The 22,768-nt window shown below is 39.7% G+C and overlaps 1 protein-coding gene across 6 annotated transcripts in view; it reads left to right on the top strand.

Annotated features, from left to right (window-relative positions):
* The window catches only part of LOC132392730 (diacylglycerol kinase beta), a 521,872-nt gene extending 506,398 nt beyond the window's left edge, over positions 1–15,474 (top strand). For all 6 annotated transcript variants that reach the window (XM_059967021.1, XM_059967020.1, XM_059967019.1 and 3 more), the window contains 3 exons: positions 5,900–6,020; positions 8,911–8,971; positions 13,953–15,474. In XM_059967021.1, the coding sequence (XP_059823004.1) occupies positions 5,900–6,020; positions 8,911–8,971; positions 13,953–14,051 (281 nt within the window). In that variant the 3' untranslated portion in view covers positions 14,052–15,474. The remainder of the gene's footprint in view (positions 1–5,899; positions 6,021–8,910; positions 8,972–13,952) is intronic.
* The last annotated feature ends 7,294 nt before the right edge of the window (positions 15,475–22,768 follow it).

The raw sequence follows: 22,768 nt of genomic DNA, 5'->3' as shown, positions 1-22,768 counted from the left end.
TGCAAGGTGCATTGCAATTAGGAGGAGGGGCTGGTTTTGCTTTTCTTGAATTGGAGGAATTGATAGAAGGGAAACAAACTCATGAGGGACATAGATAAAATTCAGAGTAGGACATTTTTCCTGTAGCAGAGGTGTCTGGAGATAAAGGAAATGGGTTAATGATTGACAGGGGATCTGAAGAGTAATGTTTCCACCTAGAGTGTAGTTAGAATCTGGAACACATTATCTGAGTGAGTGGCAGAGGTGCTCTCACAACACTTAGCATTATCCATATGACCACTTAAATCATCAAAGCATACAAGGTTATGGACCAAATTCTGATAAATGGGATTAGTATAGATAGGGATTTGATGGTCAGTATGGACATGGTGGGCAGTGCTGTATGACCATGTGAAGGATTTATTGACAGAGTGAGATGAAATTCATTCACATAGAGGGCTAACATTCTGACATGCACCAATCATCTTGAATAATTCAGCGCAAAGTTCCAATTTGTTTAATATTGATGTAAATGTGCAGCATAGTTCCCTAAACACAAGAGATTTCCTCAAACTTTTTAGAACATAATTTCCTAGAACTTTAACATAGTACCCGGAACTCCTAAAAAAAATAGTTCTCATGATCCAATTGCATTATTTTGCAAGTAAGCAGAATGTATGCAGCTGTTTATTCAGTGAATATGGTGAATTGATGGGATCAGTTAAAGTGCTGTCAAAGAGTGGCTGATTTCCCAGCTGGAAAGTGCTTTCTCTGTGTTTTTATTTCCAAATTTTGCTATTACCAAGTTTTCCAATTTTTTAGAACGTTCTGTAAATCAGTGTATTTTGACAGATCTTTTGTGTACTATGTAACCTTGACCTTAAATATATCTTTTCCACAAAAGCAGCTTAGATAACTCTATATTTTCCATCGTCTGTCACAGTGGGATAAGATAGCTGAGTGGTACAGTGATTACATTACCAAACTAGCAGCTGGACCTCTTTTCAACTGACCTGGAGTTGTGATGGTAACTGGGGAATTTAAATTCAACAAGATAAATAAACCTGGAATTTTAAAAAAAAACCTGCTCTCTGGTAACAGTAACCATGAAACCACGCTGGATTGCTGTCAAAAACGTGGTTCTTTTTGATTGGAACAGGGAATTATTGTGTTCTGTTTTTTACCGAGACGTGGCTTAATCAGACTACGCTCGATACTGGTATCAGAGCCAGAGGCCTCTCTATACACAGGATGGACTAACTGCTAATTTGGAAGAGGCAAAAGGTGGAGGTATATGTGTGCTGTCTTTACGACAGTTATTTAGTTTATAATATTTTTGCTTAGTAATTCATTCGATAGTATTTTCTAGTTAGAATTAGAAGTGTTTAAAGTATATTCATTGCATGTAAAATATATCGGCATGCGATGACGTCACATCCGGTTTCGCCGCGTCTTGTGGGAAAACACCGGTTTGAAATTAGCGCGAGGGTGGGGGCTCACCACGAGGCAGACCTGAGCAGAAGTTGTTTTGCAGGCATGAGAAATCACAGTGAGAGCAACGCTGTAAGTTAATAGATAATCGATATATTGAACTAAGATGTTAATGCCGATCCTGTTAGAAGTAACGACGATCGATAATGTTTATGCTTTCGTTAGTTAAAGAGTTGCGGATAGTTTGCATGGAAGTGTATTTAAAGTAGTCAATGGAGCAGGTAAACTCTCCCTGTATACTGCACCTTAGTGTAATGTAGTTATAGTCACCTTTGCAAGTATTTACAATTGAAATGTGATATTAAGGAAGGAACAAATACTGTATCAATCTTGTATTGTTTTATCAACAGTTTTCACCATATGTTAATGTGAAGAGTGAACAGTAAATGGTTAATCTTACTGCGATCTGGTTCTTATTGACTGTGGTTTATCTCGCGTTTAATTCGGCGTTTCGTTACACACGAAGGAGAACGTTACAATATGTTTCATGGGAAACTTTCTGTGGTGCTCTGATGTGGCGGTTTTGTCGTACTTGTGTTACCCCAACCTTGAACACTTAACAATTAAATGCCAACCATCTAGTTACTAAGAGAGTTTTCCTCCATGATCCTGACCGCTGTTTATATACCACCAGTGGCTGACTATAATCAAGTGCTTGAGATACCATCTGATGCCGTCACCAAACAAGAAACAGTCCAACCTGATACACTTCATATCATAATCAGAGATTTCAATCAGGCTTGCTTGAAGAAATCCCTGCCGAATTACCATCAGCATGTAACCTGCAGCAACAGAGGTCAGAAAACACTAGACCAGTGCTATACTAAGACAAGGAATTCCATGCCCAGACTACATTTCAGAAAATCTGACCACTTGGCTATCCTTCTCCTACCTGCATACAGGCAGAGGTTAAAGTGCAAGGCTCTAGAGACTAGGCAGCAAAGAGACGTCCATGGGAGGCAGAGGAGTGGCTATGGGATTGCATCGAGTCGGTGGACTGGGCCGTGTTCAAGCACTCATCTGTGCATCTGAATGAATACACCATAGTTGTCTTAGACTTTATTAAAACTTATAGGTGATTGTGTCCCCACAAAATCATCCAGAGTCTTTCCCAACTAGAAACCCTGGATGAATCATGAAATCGACAATCTGCTGAGGGCCAGATCAGAGGCGTTCAGGTCTGGTGACCAAGCAAGGTTCAAGAGGTTCAGGTCCAATCTGGGGAAAGCCACCTCAAGGGTGAAGTGGCATTTCCAGAATAAACTTGAATCAATGAAGGATGCTCGACAGCTGTAGCAGGACTTGAATGCTATCACCAATTATAAAGGGAAATCAGGCTTTGCTTCCAGATGAGTTCAATGCTTTCTGTGCTCACGTTGACCATCACAACATGGAGGAACTATCACAAACTCCCCCCCCCCCCCATTTCTCTGTGATTTCAGTCTCTGAGGCTGACATGAGAGCATCTTTCAGCAGGATGAATCAATGGAAAACGTCTGGCCCAGATGGGGTACTTGGCCAAGAACTAAAGACCTGTGCTGATTAATTGGCTGGAGTGTTCACTGAGAGCTTTAACCCCTCGCTTTGGCAGTCTGAGGTACTCACCTGCTTCAAGCAGGCATCAGTTATACTGGTGTCTAAGAAGAACGTGGTAACCTTCCTTGATGACTTACGTCCAGAATTTTGAAAGGTATAGTGATGAAATGTATTAATACCTGCCAAAGAAGCAACTTGTAACTGCCTCAATTTACTGACAGGAAAAACGGGTCTGCAGCAGATGCCACCTCACCAGCTCTTCATTCAACCCTGGAACATCTTGTCAGCAAAGATGCGTACATCTGGTTACTCTTTATTGACTACAGTTGGGTATTCAATACTATCATCCCCTCAAAACTAATCAATAAGCTTCAAGATCTAGGCCTCCTTGTGAAGTTGGATCCTTGATTCCTTCATTTGCAGACCCCAGTCAGTTCAGATTGGCAACAACCTCACCAATACAATCTCCACAAGGTATGTGCCTAGCCCCTGCTCTACTCACTTCACACTTCTGACTGTGTGGCTACGCACAGCTCCACTGCCATTTCCAAGTTTGCTGAGAATAACAATGTCATAGGCCGAATCAAAGGTGGTAATGAATTAGCATATTGGAGGGTGATTGAAAATCTGGCTGAATGGTGCCGCAACAACCTTTTACTCAATGTCTGCAAAGCCAAGGAGCTTATTATTAACTTCAGGAGAAGAAAACTGGAGGTCTATAAGCCGGTCTTCATTGGAGGATCAGAACTAGAGACGGCCAGCAAATTCCTTCGTGTTATTATTTCAGAGAACCGATCCTGGGTCCAGCAGGTAATTGCAGTTGTGAAGAAAGCATAGTAGCACCTCCACTTCCTTAGAAGTTTGCAAAGATTTGGCATGACATCTTGTGTGGTGCAAAGAATATTGACTGGCTGCATCACAACCAGGTACAGAAATACCAATGCCCTTGAACAGAAAAAAGGTAGTGGATACAGCTCAGTCCATCACAAGTAAAGTCCTCCCCACCATTGTGCATAACTACATAGAGCATGGTCAAAGAAAAGCAGCATCCATCATCAGAGACCCCCACCACCTAGATCATGCTCTTTCATCACTGCTGCCATCAGAAAGAAGGCACAGGAGCCACAGGACCCTCAACACCAGGTTCAGCAACAGTATCACCCTTCAACCATCAGGTTCTTGAACCAAGGGGGATAACTTCACTGAACCTCACTTGCCCCATCACTGAAATGTCCTACAACCTATAGAAATACTTTCAAGAACTTCTTCATCTCATGTCCCCAATATTTATTGTTTAGTTATTATTTTTTTTTTTCTTTTTGTATCTGAACAGTTTATTGTGTTTTGCACACTGATTAACCACTCTGTTGCTGTGGCCTTTCATTGATTCTATTAAGGTGATTGCATTCATACAGCATTTGGGACATATATGTACTTTGATAATAAATTAACTTTGAATTTTGACGTCTTTGAGGGAAGAGAATCTGCAACCTTTACCTGCTCTCACTGATATACTATACGATTCTAACCCCATTGATATGTCTAATTCTTTACTAGCTAATAATTCAAAGGCAGCTATGGATAGATAGTAAATATTGGTATTGCCAGCTTTGTCCATATCCCTTGAATAAACTAACAAATAAATAGATTCTTCTTGTCCTCAGAGCAGAGCTGAGCATTACAGAGGAGAGCAGTGAAACTTACAGCTTTAGTGAGCAGACAACAGGTTATTTTGTTACTGGAATTGACAAGAAAATAGAATTCCTTGAGATTTTCCAATTCCCTAACCACCAAAGTGCTTGTGCATTTTCCACTGGCGCTGCAGTTCATTGCTCGTTAAACCAAGGCCAGGAGTCAGTGTCTCCACTTAGGTACTTGAATCTAATATGTTAAGTCACAGTGCATGCTTAGATTTGTTGATGATTCTGTCCTTTTGACTCAGAAGCAAGTGCATAAGTTAAGAAATTAAAACAGAAAATGTCTGTTAGTAACCTAGCTTCAGCCTGTCTCCACAGATAGCATTCCTGTTCTGAGTTCTCCTTTAGCAGAGGAGGAGATTCTGAGCAACTTGACTAAGCCAGGGGTTTAACAGAGCAATGGAAAGTGCTCTGCACCCAACCACCCGTCACTCCATGCTTCCTTTCAAGTAGATGCTGAAACTGTTTTATTCACCCTTCCAGGCAATGTACAGCAAAACAAGCTGCTCCTCATCTTGATCCATAACACCCACCCCCTAACATTTATTGCATTTTCTCCAGTTATCTCAAGTCTATGGCTTCTGATTACAACTCTCCTGTCAGTGGAAACAGTTTGGCCTTTATTTTTACTCTTAAGCTGGATACTTCGGGCTGAAACTTAATGATCCCACCCGTGCTGCCTTCTCCACAGCAGGTGTGTGGAACAGAGGACATCACATCATCACGCTGCAGTGCAAAGTGGCACAAGAGAAAAAGTGTTTTATGCATCATCTTTACTCACAGAAAAAGCTTGATTTATTATTTCAAGATTTTTTTAAATTCCTTCCTTTTGGGAGAAAAATAGAGCTTCTTTTCAATCCATTTAACACAATTTTTAGGGTGGCAGGGCAGTCTGCCAAAGGAGGTGTAAGTTGTTCCTTCCCTCTGCTATCCTGAAGGTCACCCTTGGGCAAGATGTAGCACCTGCCTAGCCCTCCCCAGTCAGGGTCATGTGGAGCCATGGGAGCAGGTGGTGCATGGTCGTATGAGCAGCTGGTACTCATCACAAGTCACACGACAGGGCACATAACAAACGAAGGATTTAAAAATTTGTGATTGCTTATACGCAGCATGTGAAGAGAAGTGTGGTACTTCATTGTGACTGTCAGAGTCATTGCCTTCAAATGGGGCTGACTTTTCCTTTCTATTTCATTCAGACTTTAGTGATCAGCTGCTGGAAGTTGTTGGCCTTGAAGGTGCCATGGAGATGGGACAAATCTACACCGGACTGAAGAGTGCTGGGAAGCGACTGGCTCAGTGTACTTGTGTCACCATCAGGTAGCTATCCAAACCCACTTACTCATTACTTTGGCATAAAATCGGTCGTGTATGCTGATGCCATTGGAGCTTCCATACGACTCAGTGGGAACTTTTATCTGAGGTACTTTGAATTATGAAATGAGATTGCAAATTCAGAAGCAGCCACAGTAGCTGGGAAATCTCAAATCTGCTTAATTAAATCTGTAATAAGAAGTTAGTACTGATCATGTGATCAGCAAACTATTAGACTATCATTAAAATTCATCACGTTCACCAGTAACCTTTGGGGAAGATCTGACGTTCTTACTGATTTTTGACCAATTATAACATGAGATCAAATTTTACCTGTTCTCTCAGTTATATCATGCAAGTAGGAGAAGTAGTATCTAACCTGAACACCAGCCTCATTTTAGCCACACAGAATAACAAAGGTAAAGGTCCCCTCAGAAATATATTTGCTTACTAGGACACAGGAGATTGTTATTCACCCATTGCTCCAAGCTGACTCCCAGCTGAACAATCTCATTGGTCCTGTTCCCTTTCTAATTATATCCCCATGTTCCTGTCTCAAATATGCACCATCTCTTTTTTCACAATGATCCGAATAATCTTCCTACTTTGGGACACGGGAGGGGAGTGGAACAGCTGACAGAAACACACCTAGGCAGAAGCAGAATACCTTCAATACTCAAGGTAAGGATCGTCCAGGTTGAATCATTCTCAGACTCAGACCTTCAGTCAACATTCCAAAGCCAAGGTGGTGTAATGGCTTCAGCACTGGACTTCAAGGCCAGTGGTCCCGGGTTCAAATCCGACGGCTCCTTGAATGCTTTCCATCCGCACTGGGTTGAGCATTGAGCTAGCAACTCAGCATTGTAAAATCAGTCAAATGCTATGGAAACAGCAAAAATGCCACCCAGTTCGCCACAATATGTGAACAACAACAACATTCCAGACCCTAATACCATTCCAGACTATATCCTATTCAACTAGCAGGAGAGATGAATTGTGAAGTTGGAAAGGAGAGGTCCTGGAAATCATCAGTAATCAACCTTGGCTTAATTAAGGCATAGTAGTGTGATTATTGATCAATCTGCCCACAGCATGTTGGATAAAGGTTCTATAACACAGTCTGCAGAAAGATCTTCAAAAGGCGATATACCTATATCTTGTTGTAATTTGTAATTTTTATTGTTATGTAGCACAATATACTGCTGCCACAAAACAGGAAATTTCATGGCACATTCCAGCGACATCAGACCTGAATCTGATCTGAAGTCAACACACAGCAAGAAGTTATTTGCCGTTGCCCCACCAGTGTACTTGACATAGATGTTGCTGTCCTTGATGTGATTGGTAGGAGTGATCGTAGCAGAGTCCTTGAGCTCAAAGGCTCTGATGTTCTGTTACACCTTCATGGATTAAGTGGGACATGTTCTGAATGTGAACAAATCCAGAAGTACAAAGTCAGCAAGTAGATAAATTGGGATCCACTTCATTTTGAAACTTCATGGCCTGACATGTTTGTATCCCTCACACTATTGATGAGCAAGTGCATGCACAAAGGGAAACCAAGAGCAGCAGCAGTGGTCACAGGGTTATAAACAAGTCTGGTCCACAACAAAAGGAACCATATGTATTCCCTTCGAAAGGCTGGCACGTTCGTCTCATACATGCCTTGAAGGGACCACTTAGAGCCCATGAATGGTGGAGAGGAACATGCAGGAGCAGCAACAGGTCTCCCTCAAAATGAGATGCCACTTTAGTGAAATGACAACACAAGACTACATGCAAGGGAAACAAAGGAAATATTCTGCAGCTAGAGCAATACCACAATTGTAGCAGTCTGCTCAATAGTCAATGGAAAGAAGATGCTGCATAATCTTTACATCCTTGTGCATTGATGTAAAACACAAGCCTGGAGCATAACTTAAATTCACCATTCCACCCCCAGCCTAATTTCTCCGTCTATTAACTACATTCAGGGATCACCAGAAATTTAACTTTACCAGTCACTAAGATATACTGAGAGCAGATCAGAGGCTCAAATATTCTTCAACAGGTGACCATTCACTTGCCTGGATGACTGAAGCACTCAAACAGCACTACACCATCTAGGACAGAGCAGCCAAAATGATTGACACCCATCCATCACTTTAGCATTCCTACCCTTCATGAATAGTGCACTTAGGCCGCAGTGTGTACAACTTGCTACCAGCTAGAAGGACAAGCGCAAAGGCTCATAGAATGCCAGTACCTTGAAGGACTCCTCCAAGTCACACCTAAACAGGCCATAGAGTGAAACTCTGATAATTCCTTAAAGTCAAAAGCCTTTAAATTTTGGTTGAACCAGACCAGCAGATCTCCTAGACTGTTGAATGTTGTACATTAATACACACTCTCTTTTATTCTACTTTTCCCTTAATATGTTATTACATGGTAATATCATAAGTTTATTTAACTGAATGCTGAGTTTAAAAAGAGCAGGAAATGTACGAGCACTCTATGTCATGGATCTGGCCACACACCGACCTATGATCCTGACTGCTGGTGTTCCAGGAAACACACACTCTTGCTCTCTGGAGCCCTGACTCATTCTGATCCAGTGATTAAGCCAGGTATGATACTATTAGGGTTTCCAAACAACTGGATGCTGGATTATCAGAGATATATGTGTACATTGCTGATCTGTTAATATCACTGTATCAAAATCTTAAATGTATCTTCATTAAATGGGCTACAGTGGTCAAGGACAGGGACAACTCTGGACTGACAATAAATGTTTCCTTTACCAATAGTACCTTGTGAATAAAAAAAATTCTTTAATTATTAGTATTGTGGTTATATCACCCTTTAAAAGTATGTATACAGTAAAAATTCTGAGCTAACTGCAGGTAATTATTTATAGAACAACTAAGCTGCTGCCTATGCAGATTGATGGGGAGCCCTGGATGCAGCCTCCTTGTACCGTAAGTGTGAATTTCCCTTATTTCTATAGCTGTGCTGTGAATTGATGCATTCCTCTCAATGGTATTTGTTTGATTTTTAATTGAAACTTCCTATTAATGGCAACTGTTCCTTTGTTTTACTTAATGTTAAAACCTCCAAACAAATACCATGGCAAAACCCAACACTGGTTACTGTTTAAAAAAAACTGTCGGGAGGATTTTCTTTAATATTCCTTCAGTCAAAGATTGTAGATTCCTACTATCACTTTAACCCAAAAAATTCTGAACAATCTCCATGATGTGCAATACATAGGGAATGTTACAGTCAGGAAAAGAAGTAAGAAGTTACACCAAGATTGGTCCAGTTATTCAGAGAGATGTAGGAACATGTCTTGCTGTCCTGATCATCCATACCTCCTCAAGCAACACGAGAAATTGATAAATAACGCCAGTGAGGTTATGGGATCTTAACAACTACTGGATTTGTCTACATGAGAACATTGGTTACAAGTAATAGTTGCAAAGCACCTTGAAACAGTTTAATGGGTTTCATGTATTGCAACATTAACTCCTGGTTAGGAAATACGTAGTTCCATGGTTGGGCTGCTGGTTGCTGTAAAATTAGATTCCTGCCCTGGGGTTATGAAAGAGAAAATTCACAAGGGTTCCTTTCATTACTACCAGTGCTATTTTGTATCTCGAGTGGCAGTAGGATTACGGTTTGCTCTTTCATCCACTTTCCCTGCCTGTGCCCATGTAGTTCAGCAGTTTATGAGTTTTCACAACAAAGGATCACTCATGACAACAGCTGCCTGAGGAAGACCCAGTACTGTCAGTGCCTGTAAGAAGGCAAAATGTTAGCAAGAAGGTAATGTTTGTCGGACAACAGGGAAGAAACCCATTGACTTTTCAGAAAAAGGAAGACTTTAGTTTTCCTTGTCACTGATATTCCTGTTTATATCAACAGTGTTGAGATTGAGAGAACATAGAGATTCAAGTTTCCAGGAGTAAACGTCACCAACCACCTGTCCTCATTCAACCATGAAATCACCACAGACAAGAAAGGTCACCAACACCTTTACTTCCTCAGGAAGCTAAAGAAATTTAGCAAATCTCTGTCGAACCTTATCGATTTTTATCAAAGCACCACAGCTTGGTATGACAACTGCTCTGCCATGATCCCAAGAACCTGCAGAGAGTCGTAGACACAGCTCAGCATATCGTGGAGAAAGGCCTCCCCTCCATTGACTATCTCTACATCTTGCTGCCTCAGTAAAACAGCCAGGATAATCAAAGACCTCACCCACTCTGAACATTTTCTTTTTTCCTCTCTCCAATCAGGCAGAAGATATAAAAGCCTGAAAGCACCTACCATTGGGCTCTGACAGCCTCTACCTTGCTGTCATAGAACCATAGAAAACCTACAGCACAATACAGGCCCTTCAGCTCACAAAGCTGTGCAGAACATGCCCTTACCTTATAAATTACTTAGACTTGCCCATAGCCCTCTATTTTTCTGAGCTCCACATACCTGTCCAGGAGTCTCATAAAAGACCCTATCATATCTGCCTCCACCACCATCGCCAGCAGCCCATTCCACACACTCACCACTCTCTGCATAAAAAAACTTACCCCTGACATCTCTGTACCTACTTCCAAGCACCATAAATCTGTGCCCTCTCATGCTAGCCATTTCAGCCCTGGGAAAATGCCTCTGACTATCCACATGAACAATGCCTCTTGTTATATAACTACTGAATGGTTTCCTGCTCATATAAAATCTTTAAAGTGGAGGTTGATATGTTCTTGATTAGTAAGGACATCAATGGTTATGGAAAGGAGTCTGCAGAACTGGGTTTAGAGGGAAAATAAATCAGCCGTGATCAAATAGTGGAGCAGACTCAATAGATCGATTCTGCTTCTGTGCCTTAGGGTCTTACATGATTGAACTCTTGACTTCACAACCTATCTTGTTATGATCTTGCACTTCACTGTCTACCTGCACTACATTTTATCTTTACTGTTACACTTTACTCTGCACTGCATAATGATTTGATCTGTATGAACAGCATGCAAGACAAGCTTTTCACTGTAGCACTGTACATATGCCAATAATAAACCAATTTCAATTCAAAGCACAGGAAGAGTCATGGACATCAGAGATCACTTATCACTGAGCTACAACATAAGAAACCAGATCCGTAATTTCAGGAAGTTTAGTATGAAATCAAAGTTACATGTGCAAGTACTGCGAAACAGACCGTCAACAATACAACAGTATTATTATAGTCAACAATCTGTAGACTCCTGTACTCCCTGATGTCTTCTGGTAGTGCCTCTCATGGGAAGTTAAGTTTATTATCATGTACACAAGTATGGTGAGGTATAGTTCAATGAAAAATTTGTCACAGAAGCAAAGGCACACAGGTATTGACAACACAGAAAATACAAAATTATACATAACTGTATAATCATACATAAATTATATTCCATTGAGAGATGTTCCATTTTAGAGTTCAGTCGTAAGAGTTGCAGATTCTGGTGTCCTCTACTTCCTACCAACATATTTCACAGTTGAACACTAATGGAAGGCATCAGTGGACGGAGCAGTCTCCATAAGAGATCAGGACATGACAGAGAGCACTGTCGCTCTGTAGAGTAACCATGTTGCTTACATTCCCCACTCAACTTTGGAACTTTCTTCAGATAATTTTCGTTAACATTCAACTTCAGTAGAGACACAAAACAAGTGGTTCCAGAGTAGGCATGCTACACCTTAACAGATTTCACATCCATTAATTAACTACTAAGGATAAATTAGTAACTGTTGATGAAAACTTTATGATACCATTGACAGAACGGAATTTAAGTACTAATATGCCCCTTTTCATGCTCACTAAATTTATTGTTTGTATGGTTCTACCAACATAACTTTCTTAGAACATTTAATTTTTATCTCTGTAAAACTGCATAAAACTATATTTAATCCTTCCTTTTGGATTTCTCTCAACACCCGGCAACCTATTTCCAGCCTTCTGCCAAATCTGGCCTAGATCTGACCAATAGGATGCGTGCATGACCAGTCCTGGTGTGTAGAGAAGCAGCTTACCATCTGCTCAATGCTTCACCTTGTTGGCATGGTCAAGGTCGGGAATCACCACTAAACACGTTAACCCCAAAACCACCATGGAGTTTGGCATGCCAGTATAGACTTCCAGGCATCAGCAGCAAGTAACTGAAATGTAGGTGGCCAGTTAGCAGTGCCCAGTTCACATATAACATTACCTGCACATAAATGTCCAATGTGCCACAACCTAACACACATGCACTGCACCCAGAATTTACATTCTGTATAGTGTGTCTAAAAACAGTTTGTAAAATTTATCCTAGGAACATTTAACTTCCCCTCCTTTTATTAACAATAATCAAATACAAAAATCATTTTTATATTTATATTTTTTATTTAGAAATAATTCCTCCTAGCAGCATAAATGGGAAGATCAGTGAAAAGTTATTTTTGTTTCAACAGAATTGTCAACATCCTCTGCTTATGGTTGAGATTTTAATCAAAATTTACCTTTAAAATATCATAAAGTGGATTCCATTTAATTGGGCCATTGCTTAATCAGGGCATCCTCTTACTTGGGCCAATTCTTAAAGAACAAAAACAAATTGAGAAAATAGCCAGGATTCCCTTTGCTTATTTGGGATGCTATGCCACTTAATTAGGGCAGGCAACTGTTGCCAAAATTTTTCTAACTTGTGTCATTCACATGCACGTCATGTGGCTATTAGACATTATACTGTGCTTAGAGCAAGCCATTTTTAAATAGCATCACTTGTGTGTTTGTGTTCAAAACATAGTGATTTTTGTCACTGATAGTTGGTGAATAATAACAGTAAGACAATTCAGAACTATTTTCCTCACTGCGGTTTCAAGCATTCAGGCTTGGTGATGCCAGAAACGGCTGGGAGTGAAAATGAAATCATTTCCCTACTTCAACAAGTTAGGAACTATGAGGAATTTGAAGGTATCAACAATCATCTTAAATGTTATAATTAAAAGGAAGAGTTCAAGGTTGCATTTGTCAAAAGCACTATTTAAAGGCAGTCCAATATCTGCCCTATGAGTCTGCATTGATTTTGTTCATTTATAGTCAATTAAAATACATCAGCATACACTGAATGAGTTCCTCCTTCGATAACTATAAGGAACTAATACAGTTTTATAGTCCTTATTAGTTTCTAATGTATTCTGTATTTAATTTAAATACATAATTTGTTACTCAGTTAAAGGGCAGTTTGTCTTTTTTTTATATACCTTCTTAACTGTTCACGAAACTTCAGCTAGTTTAGGACAGCTGCTTAATTGGGCCAAAATGTATTGGTCCCAATATGTCCGAATTAACCAGAATCCACTGAATTTATTTGTTAAGCACAACTACAGAATTCTATAATAATCCTTATTCGAATGTTGGAGATAGAAATGGCTAGAGTTGGTGTTAGAGTACATAGCTACAAAATGTGGAACTGAACATTGAGACATGATGTCAGGAGGAATTCCCAACCTGAGAGATCTGTGAATGCAGTCATTGAATATATGGGGATAGATACATTTTTGGAATCTTAAGAATGTCAAGATTCAGGGATTAGTCAGGGAACTAGAGTTATTGCATAAAATCAACCGTGATATTGTTAAATGGAGCAGTAACAGGAATGGGCCATGAGGCTGTGTTTTTGTTCTTGTGTATGCAGAAAGAGGACCAAGTGGTATCTGAGGATAATGTGAACTTAAGTCATTTAAATAACTGTTACTAACAATTTGCAGACCAAATATGGGTTTATCTAATTTTAACCTTCAACAGCCTTTGGGGCTCCCGCTCCATAAGTGCTGCTTTGCTGAATATCATAAATACATTCAGCTGAATATCATGATGTACAAATATAGTATCACTTAACAATTACTCAGTTTAAAACTTGTCTGTAATATTTTATTTTCCAGATTAGAATTACTCACAAAAACCAGGTCCCCATGCTGTTGGGGCCTCCTGCAAAGGCAAGCCTACTTTTCTGGAAAAGGAGAAATCGCAGCAGAGATTAAATGTGCAGGAAAATGTTACAGCTGAAGATCACAATATTACAAGAAAGCCCTCTGGACAAATGAATATTTTCTTTTTACTTTAGATGTTTTATTTTTATTCTACATTTATACCACAGAGTCATCAGACTTAAACACTGTACAGTAACAATATATAACTTGGACTTCAATGAAAATAACTTTGTAATATTTAAAATGAATCTATGAAGCAAAGTCATAAACTTTCCAAGAATGAACAGAATCAGTAAATACTTCGGTGTTTCCATTTTCCATGTTTCCGATGTTTGTTCTAGTATCCTAGGAACAATGGAGCAAAGAGGGAAGCAAAACTCCAGGATGCAATCCAAACTCACCCATGCTACAACAGTAAAACAATTGACTTCAGCTGTCACATACCGACCAATGCCTATTGCCTAACAAAGTTACACTTCCACGTCATCAACTCAGAGCTGCAGGCAGTTCTGGGACGGCAGCAAGGAATTTGCATTCTGGGATTGTGTACATACAAACATTTTGAAATTGCAAGTTCCGTACCTTGCACTTTGATTAAACAGCTCATGGTTTCAGGTCAAAACATGACAGTACATAATGACAAATTGTCTTTTTTTTTCCTGCTGTGATATCATTGCCATAGCTATATAACATTTATGGTAAACTATAATTAAGTGGCTGCACCAATATTCTTAATATTGGCAAAGACTGAGAAACTTGTAGAGTAAACTAATTGAACCGACATTCAGAGAAAGCTGTGCTTAGAAGCCTGACCTGTGTGCGTGTGTGTGTGTGTGTGTGTGTGTGTGTGTGTGTGTGTGCGCGTGCGCGTGTGTGCGCGTGTGTGTACGTATGTGTATCATATACATAGTTGCAAAACATCACTGGTATTCAAGTTAAACATATGCATCAGCAGTGGTCGTGTTTACGTGTAGATTATCATTCTTGATGTCGTATATCAGTGGCAACAGTAGGCTTGTGTGTTCTGTGTGTCTGTTTACAATCATCAGCCTTAACAATGTGTCTGAACATAAAAAGGTGCAATAATTATTGAAAAAAATCAATAGATCTAACATTGTAAAAGAAGCCAAATATATAGCACTTGTTTTTATATTCTTTGTGTTAGCTGCATTGAAATAGAAATGCCACTAAACACACTACTAGTATAGTGAGAGGGTCCATATCTATTTTGAATGTACTGTAAAGCTGTTAGAAAATACTTACTTTTAGCCATTTGGATAATTTAGGGTTTTCATACCAGTATATTGTTAAGAATTTGAAATTTATGTAAAATAAAGTTACCAATGTAATGTTGCCCCATGTCTGTTGAATTGCTTTTGGCTGCTTGCATGGTATTGTGTAGATCTGTTATGTACAATGTTTATATGTAACCCAAAATGGATATTGTTTTAGAAGAAATAAAAAGAAAAGCATCTTCTTTGTGCTGAATATCATTATTACATACCGGGCATATAACCATTTTTTGTTGACTAATATGAGATAGCGCCAGGCCAGTAGATTATCTCTGTAATCACAGAAGATGATAATGAAGTAACTCACCGGGGTAGACTAACGAATACACTGCCATCACCAAGGTCTCATCACTAGGACAGCAAGGTGTTTACTCTACCGTTTACTGTATACTATGTACTTTTTGAATTATGTTGTAGTAACATATTTATGGTAATATTGTGTTTTATGGTCTGTGTGTGATGGATGTTTGGTGGGTGCACCGTGGTCTGGGGGAACGTTGTTTTGATTGGTTGTATACTGTATATGTAAGGTCAGATGATGGTAAACCTGAACATGAATGTAATCAAGAAGAGTCTAGTCAATGACCTTGCCTCAGAACCAGAGAGAAGAACTATAGAGGTACAGAAAGCAAATGGAATGGAAACAAACTGGAAGGGTGGATGACAAAGAGGTGGTAATGAGGGGATGAGAAATAGAAGCAAGGTCTGAAGCAGGAAAAGAAGAATAGCAGAATTATATTCTGGAACTGTTGATCCCAAAGGATGCAATGCATTGTTCTTCCAGCAGATATTGAGGATCATTGGAATACCATAGGGTGAGGAATTACAGTGGTAGGTGGCACCTTAGGGTTACACTGAAGAGAAGCATTCCATGAAGCAGCAGCACAACCTGGAGTCAGTCTTCTCAGTGCATAGGAGATCAGACTGTTAAGAGCATAGTATATTAAACTGAAAGTAAAAAAGGGAAATCACTGTTTCTGGGTGAGAGTGGTTGAAACCATTTGCAATAGGAAAGAAAAGTAGACAAAAAGGGAAGATATTGTAACTTCTGTGCTTGCACGATGAAATGTTATCTGGCTGGAAACGGATAGAAGGAAAAGAATTGGGGTTGTGGAAGGAAAACAACTCTGATGGGGAGGCCAAAGAAGATGGATTTGATGGTGATGCATTGTACAGAAGAAACCAAAAATGTGACTGCTGGAGGGGCAGACGCTGAAAAGAGAAGTTCTACTATAATTATGCAAAAGAGGGAGGCCAGAAATGTGGGAAATGGAACAGGTGTACTCATAGGCCTAAGCTGGAGAGTTTGTGTTAAAGGAGAAAGGCAGGCAGATCAGAGGGTTTTTTTTGGAAGGTGGAAAGGTCACTCCTGTATTTCTTTCTGAAACTATAATATTCAATATCAGGCAATACATTATGTTAGGTTACTTAAAGGATTCCATTGGAATTGGGAAAATAATTCTTTCTTGAAAACACTAATGATTTATTTTAAATAGTCTCATGCCATTAAGATTGCAAATAAATGGTTACAGGATGTCATTGGAGAATGATAAATTGATCATTGTTACGCAAAAGCATGCCATTGCTTAATAATTAAATTTGTTGTTTCCAAAAATAATTATTTTGGTTTAGAGAGAGTTTTATTATGCTTTATTTGATAGCTATCAACATGGCTGAGTATGTCTAACCAGCACCGATAGCTGGGCTTCATCCTGAAAGATTAACTGTTTCTCTTTCCACAAATGTTGCTGAGTGCTTCTAGCATTTTTTGCTTGTAACCAGTTTTGTTATGCACATTTAGTAACTCTTCTCATTGTAGAAGCCACCGTAAATGGTTTCAAAAAATAAGAAAAACACCAGGTGAATTTATTCAAGTGTGAAAGCTACATTTTTTGGGAGACTTTTGAAAAAACATAGCTGGAAGCCATTGCCCTGAACATTTTGGCTGCAATTAGATGTTTAAGAATCTAATCCAAATCTTCCTCTTTCCATTAAATTAGACAATCAGGATAATATTTGAAGCAATAATCTTAAAATAATTTTTTTTCTCAATGTCACTTCGTGCCTCCCCTGTGAAAGTGCATATTTCTTGCTGGGAGACATTACTTCTGCATGTCATCTATTATCTATTTATGATCCTCCACAGTGTGATCCACAGCAGAAACCAATTTCAAGCTTTCAGAAGGCTCTATAGATGGAATAGCAAGGTCTGAGCCAAGATCCCCAACCAAAGGAAGCCTGTTTTTACAACCCTACCTGCCCTTCCACCTATCTTTGTATCATCGACAAACGTGACCACAAAGCAATCAATTCCATCATCTAGATCACTAATTTATAACATAAAAAATAACAGACCCAACACCACTAGTCACTAGCAGTGAACAAGAAAATGCCCTCTTCATTAACACTTTTGACCTTCTGCCAGTCAGCCAATCTTCTATTTAGGCTAGTATCTTTCCTGTAATACCATGGGATCTTGTTTAGCAGCCTTAAGTGTGGCACCTTGTCAAAGGCCTTCTGAAAATCCAAGTAAATAACATCCACTGACTCTCCATTATCTATCCCTGCCTACTATTTCCTCAAAAATTACCAACAGATGTACTAGGCAAGCTTCCCCTTAAAGGATCTTGGTGATTGTAGGGATGACTTACAGCGGACTGAAAAGCTTGAGCATGTAGATATTAAGAAGGAGGATGTGCAGGAGCTTTTGGAAAGCAAGTTAGATAAGTCACCGGGAACAGTGGAGATGTACCCCAGGCTACTCTAGGAGGCAAGGGAGGAGATTGTTGAGCCTCCAGCGATGATCTTTGCATGATCAATGGGGCAGAAGAGGTTCCGGAGGATTGGAGGGTTGTGGGAATTGTTCCCTTATTCAAGAGAGGGAGTAGAGATAGCCCAGGAAATTATAGACCAATGAGTCTTACTTCAGTGGTTTGTAAGTTGAGGGAGAAGATCCTGAGAGGCAGGATTTAAGGACAATTGGAGAGGCATAATATGATTAGGAATAGTCAGCATGGCCTTGTAAAGGGCAGGTCATGCCTTACGAGCCTGAATGAATTTTTTGAGAATGTGACTAAACGCATTGATGATAGTAGAGCAGTAGATGGATATACTACTATATACTATATACATAGTTTATATGGATTTGATCAAGGCATTTGACAAGGTATCCCATGCAAGGCTTATTGAGCAAGAAAGGAGGCATGGGATCTAAGGGAACATTGCTTTGTGGATCCAGAACTGACTTGCCCACAGAAGGCAAAGAGTGGTTGTAGACGGGTTATATTCTGCATGGAGGTCGGTCACCAGTGGAGTGCCTCAGGGATCTGTTCTGGGACCCCTACTCTTCGTGATTTTTATAAATGACCTGGATGAAGAAGTGGAGGGAAGGGTTAGTAAATTTGCTGATGACACAAAGTTTGGAGGTGTTGTGGATAGTGTGGAGGGTTGTCAGAGGTTACAGCAGGACATAGAGAGGGTGCAAGACTGGGCCGAGAAGTGGCAGATGGAGTTCAACCCAGATATGTGTGAGATGGTTCATTTTAGTAGGTCAAATATGATGACAAAATATAGTATTAATGGTAAGACTCTTGGCAGTGTGGAGGATCAGAGGGATCTTTGGGTCTGAGTCCATAGGACCCTCAAAACTGCTACGCAAGTTGACTCTGTGGTTAAGAAGGCATACGGTGTATTGGCCTTCATCAGTCATGAGATTGAGTTTTGGAGCCGAGAGGTAATGTTGCAGCTATATAGGACCCTAGTCAGACCCATCTTGGAGTACTGTGCTCAGTTCTGGTCGCCTCACTATAGGAAGGATGTGGAGACCATAGAAAGGGTGCAGAGGAGATTTACAAGGATGTGGCCTGGATTGGGGAGTATACCTTATGAGAATAGGTTGTATGAACTCGGCCTTTTTTCCTTGAAGCAACAGAGGATGAGAGGTGACCTGATAGAGGTGTATAAGGTGATGAGAGGCGTTGATCGTGTGGATAGTCAGAGGCTTTTCCTCTGGGCTGAAATGGCTAGCACGAGAAGGCACAGTTTTAAGGTGCTTGGAAGGAAGTAGAGAGGAGATATCAGGGTAAGTTTTTTACACAGAGAGTGGTGAGTGCATGGAATCGGCTGCCGGCGACGGTAGAGGCAGATATGATAGGGTCTTTTAAGAGACTCCTGGACAGGTATATAGAGCTCAGAAAAATAGAGGGTTATAGATAACCCTAGGTACTTTCTGAGGTAAGGACATGTTCGGCACAGCTTTGTGGGCCGAAGGGATTATATTAGGCTGTAGGTTTTCTATGTTTCTATGAAACCATCCTGACTTCATCCTACTTATCATGTGCCTCCAGCTACCCTGAAACCTCATCCATAAACATGGACTGCAACATCTTATCATCCAGCGAAGTCAGGCTAACTGGCCTGTAATTTCCTTCCTTTTGCCTCCCTGCCTTCTTAATGAATTGAGTGACATTTGGAATGTTCTGTTCCTCCAGAACAATTACAGAAACTAGTGATTTGTGAAAGATCACTATTAATGCCCCTGCAATCTCTTCAGCTACCTCTTTCATAATACTGGTGTGCAGTCCATCTGATCCAGGTGACTTATCTAACTCCATACCTTTCAGCTTCCCAAGCACATTCTCCTTATAATAGAGATTACACTCATTTCTGCTCCCTGACTCTCTCTCAAATGTCTGGCATGCTGTTTGTGTCTTCCACAGTGAAGATGCAAAATACCTACCTAGTTTATCCACTATTTCTTTGTCCCTTTTACTAGTTCTCCAACATTATTTTCCAGTGGTCTGTTGTCTACTCTTGCTTCTCTTCCACTCCATATTGCTTTGCAGTTGCCCTAGCTTTTAAAACCTTCTCAGTCCCCTACCTTCCCACTAATGTTTGTTATATGATATTTACTCTTCTGCTTTTATGCTGACTTTGATTTCCCTTGTTAGTCATGGTTGTTAGTTATAGTCCTCCTCTTAGGGATGAATCAATCCTGTCTCTTCCAAATTATTCCCAGAAACTCTAGCCATTGCTGCACTACCTTTGTTCCTGCTCGTGTCCCCTTCCAATCAAATCAAATAATGACTAAACCTTTCACCTGATGAAGCATCTTTGACCTGAAGGTTAGTTCTGTTTCTACAGATACTGCCTGACCTGCTGAATATGACGTATCTATACATGCAGTACCAATAGCTATAATATATCCCTAGGGACTTCATAAAAGGTAAATTGACCCGAAGTCAGATAGTGAGCTACCACAATGCGTGACCAATACTTTGGCATAAATGCACTTTATTTTATTTTTTTAAATTAGTTTTTTTATGCATTTTCTACATCGCTACAGATAGAAAAAAAACCCAAATCAAAATGAAGAACATTAAAACAGTGCAAAAATAAACATACAATAATAATATAATACAAAAAAGATAATTGAGAAAGCACTCAAATTGAAGACATGTAAAATTAGTATCCTCCCCAAGCCCCACAACAAAAAAAAACTCCAGACCAACCACAACACAATATAGAGAATATAAATCAGGACATTCAAACCCCCAAAACTGTAAATACACTTAAAACCAGAAGATAATAATGCCTGCTACCAAAAAAAAAAAGAGCTGAAAGCAAGGGACTGAAAAAAAAACCTTAGTTAAGAGGAAGGTTATGAAAGTACTCAATAAAAGGTCCCCACACCTTATGGAACTTTATATCTGAATTAAGAACTGAATAATGAATTTTTTCAAGGTCTAAGCAGGACATAATATCATTAAGCCATTGAGCATGTGTGGGCGGGGCAACATCTCTCCATCTAAGGAGGATTAAACGTCTAGCCAGGAGAGAAGCAAAAGATAATATTCGACACTTAGTCGAACTTGAACATAAATCTGTCTCACCCTAAAAACCAAACAAAGCAATTAAAGGGTTAGGTTCTAGGTGGTGATTCAGAATATAAGATAAGGTTATGAAGACATCTTACCAAAATTTCTCCAAGCTAGGACAGAACCAGTACATATGAATGAGAGAGGCCTCGCCCCTTTTGCATTTATCACAAAGAGGACTAATATTAGGGTAAAATCGAGATAGTTTAGATTTAGACATATGGGCTCTATGAACAATCTTAAACTGTAAAAGGCAATGGCGAGCACAAAGAGAGGTTGAATTAACCAATTTGAGAATCGAGTCCCAAGTCTCATCAGATAAAAAGATATTTAAATCATGCTCCCAAGCCATTCTAATTTTATCCGCAGGGGCATGCCATAAGAATGCTAATTTATCACGAATAAATGATATTAAACCTTTACCCAGTGGATTAATAAAAAGAAATAAATCCATAACATTTTTCTCAGGCATTTCAGGGAAGTTAGGAATTAAAGGATTAATAAAGTGTCTAATTCGGACATATCTAAAAAAATGAGCATTGGGCAGATTGAACTTAGCAGAGAGCTGTTGAAAAGATGCGAAGCGATTATCCATAAAAAGATCTTCAAAATGTCTAATGCCCTTCCTATACCAATCATGGAATGCTGAATCATAAGTAGTAGGTAAAAAAAGGTGATTATGTAAGATAGGGCTATAAAAGGAAAAACCATAGAAACCATAAAATTTCCTAAACTGAGCCCATATACGCAAAGTGTGTCTAACAAGAGGATTAACAATTAATCTGGACAAACTACTGGGGAGTACAGAGCCAAGAAGTGCAGAAATAGATAAATCTTTAGTGGAACTCAACTCCATTGCCACCCAATTAGGGCACTCGGGTTGGCCATGGAAAAAAGACCAAAAGGTAGCACAACGTATATTTGCTGCCCAATAATATAAACGAAAGTTGGGTAAAGCCATGCCACCCTGTTTTTTAGATTTTTGGAGATAATTTTTAGTTTATTAATTATTAATTCTTTATTAATTCTAGAACGCTTATTCTTCCACAGATATGACAAAATAATAGAGTCTAAGGAATCAAAAAAAGATTTAGGAATAAAAATTGGGATTGATTGAAATAAATATAAATAAATGCACTTTAAAAGATGACATAGAAGGGAGTAAAAGCAAGAAAGAAATTCCAGAACGCAAACAGGAGGAAATCTGCAGATGCTGGAAATTCAAGCAACACACACAAAATGCTGGTGAATGCAGCAGGCCAGGCAGCATCTATAGGAAGAAGTACAGTCGACGTTTCTGGCCAAGACCCTTCTTCAGGACTAACTGAAAGAACAGATAGTAAGAGATTTGAAAGTAGGAGGGGGAGGGGGAAATGCGAAATGATAGGAGAAGACCGGAGGGGGAGGGGTGAAGCTAAGAGCTGGAAAGGTAATAGGCAAAAGGGATACAGAGCTGGAGAAGGGAAAGGATCATGGGACAGGAGGCCTAGGGAGAAAGAAAGGGGGAGGGGAGCACCAGAGGGAGATGGAGAACAAGCAAGGAGTGATTGTGAAGGGCCAGAGAGAGAAAAGAAAGGAGAGGGGAATAAATAAATAAGGG

This window comes from Hypanus sabinus, chromosome 4, assembly GCF_030144855.1.
Source record: "Hypanus sabinus isolate sHypSab1 chromosome 4, sHypSab1.hap1, whole genome shotgun sequence".
Classification (NCBI taxonomy): domain Eukaryota; kingdom Metazoa; phylum Chordata; class Chondrichthyes; order Myliobatiformes; family Dasyatidae; genus Hypanus; species Hypanus sabinus.
This window is presented reverse-complemented; position numbering and strand designations above follow the sequence as displayed.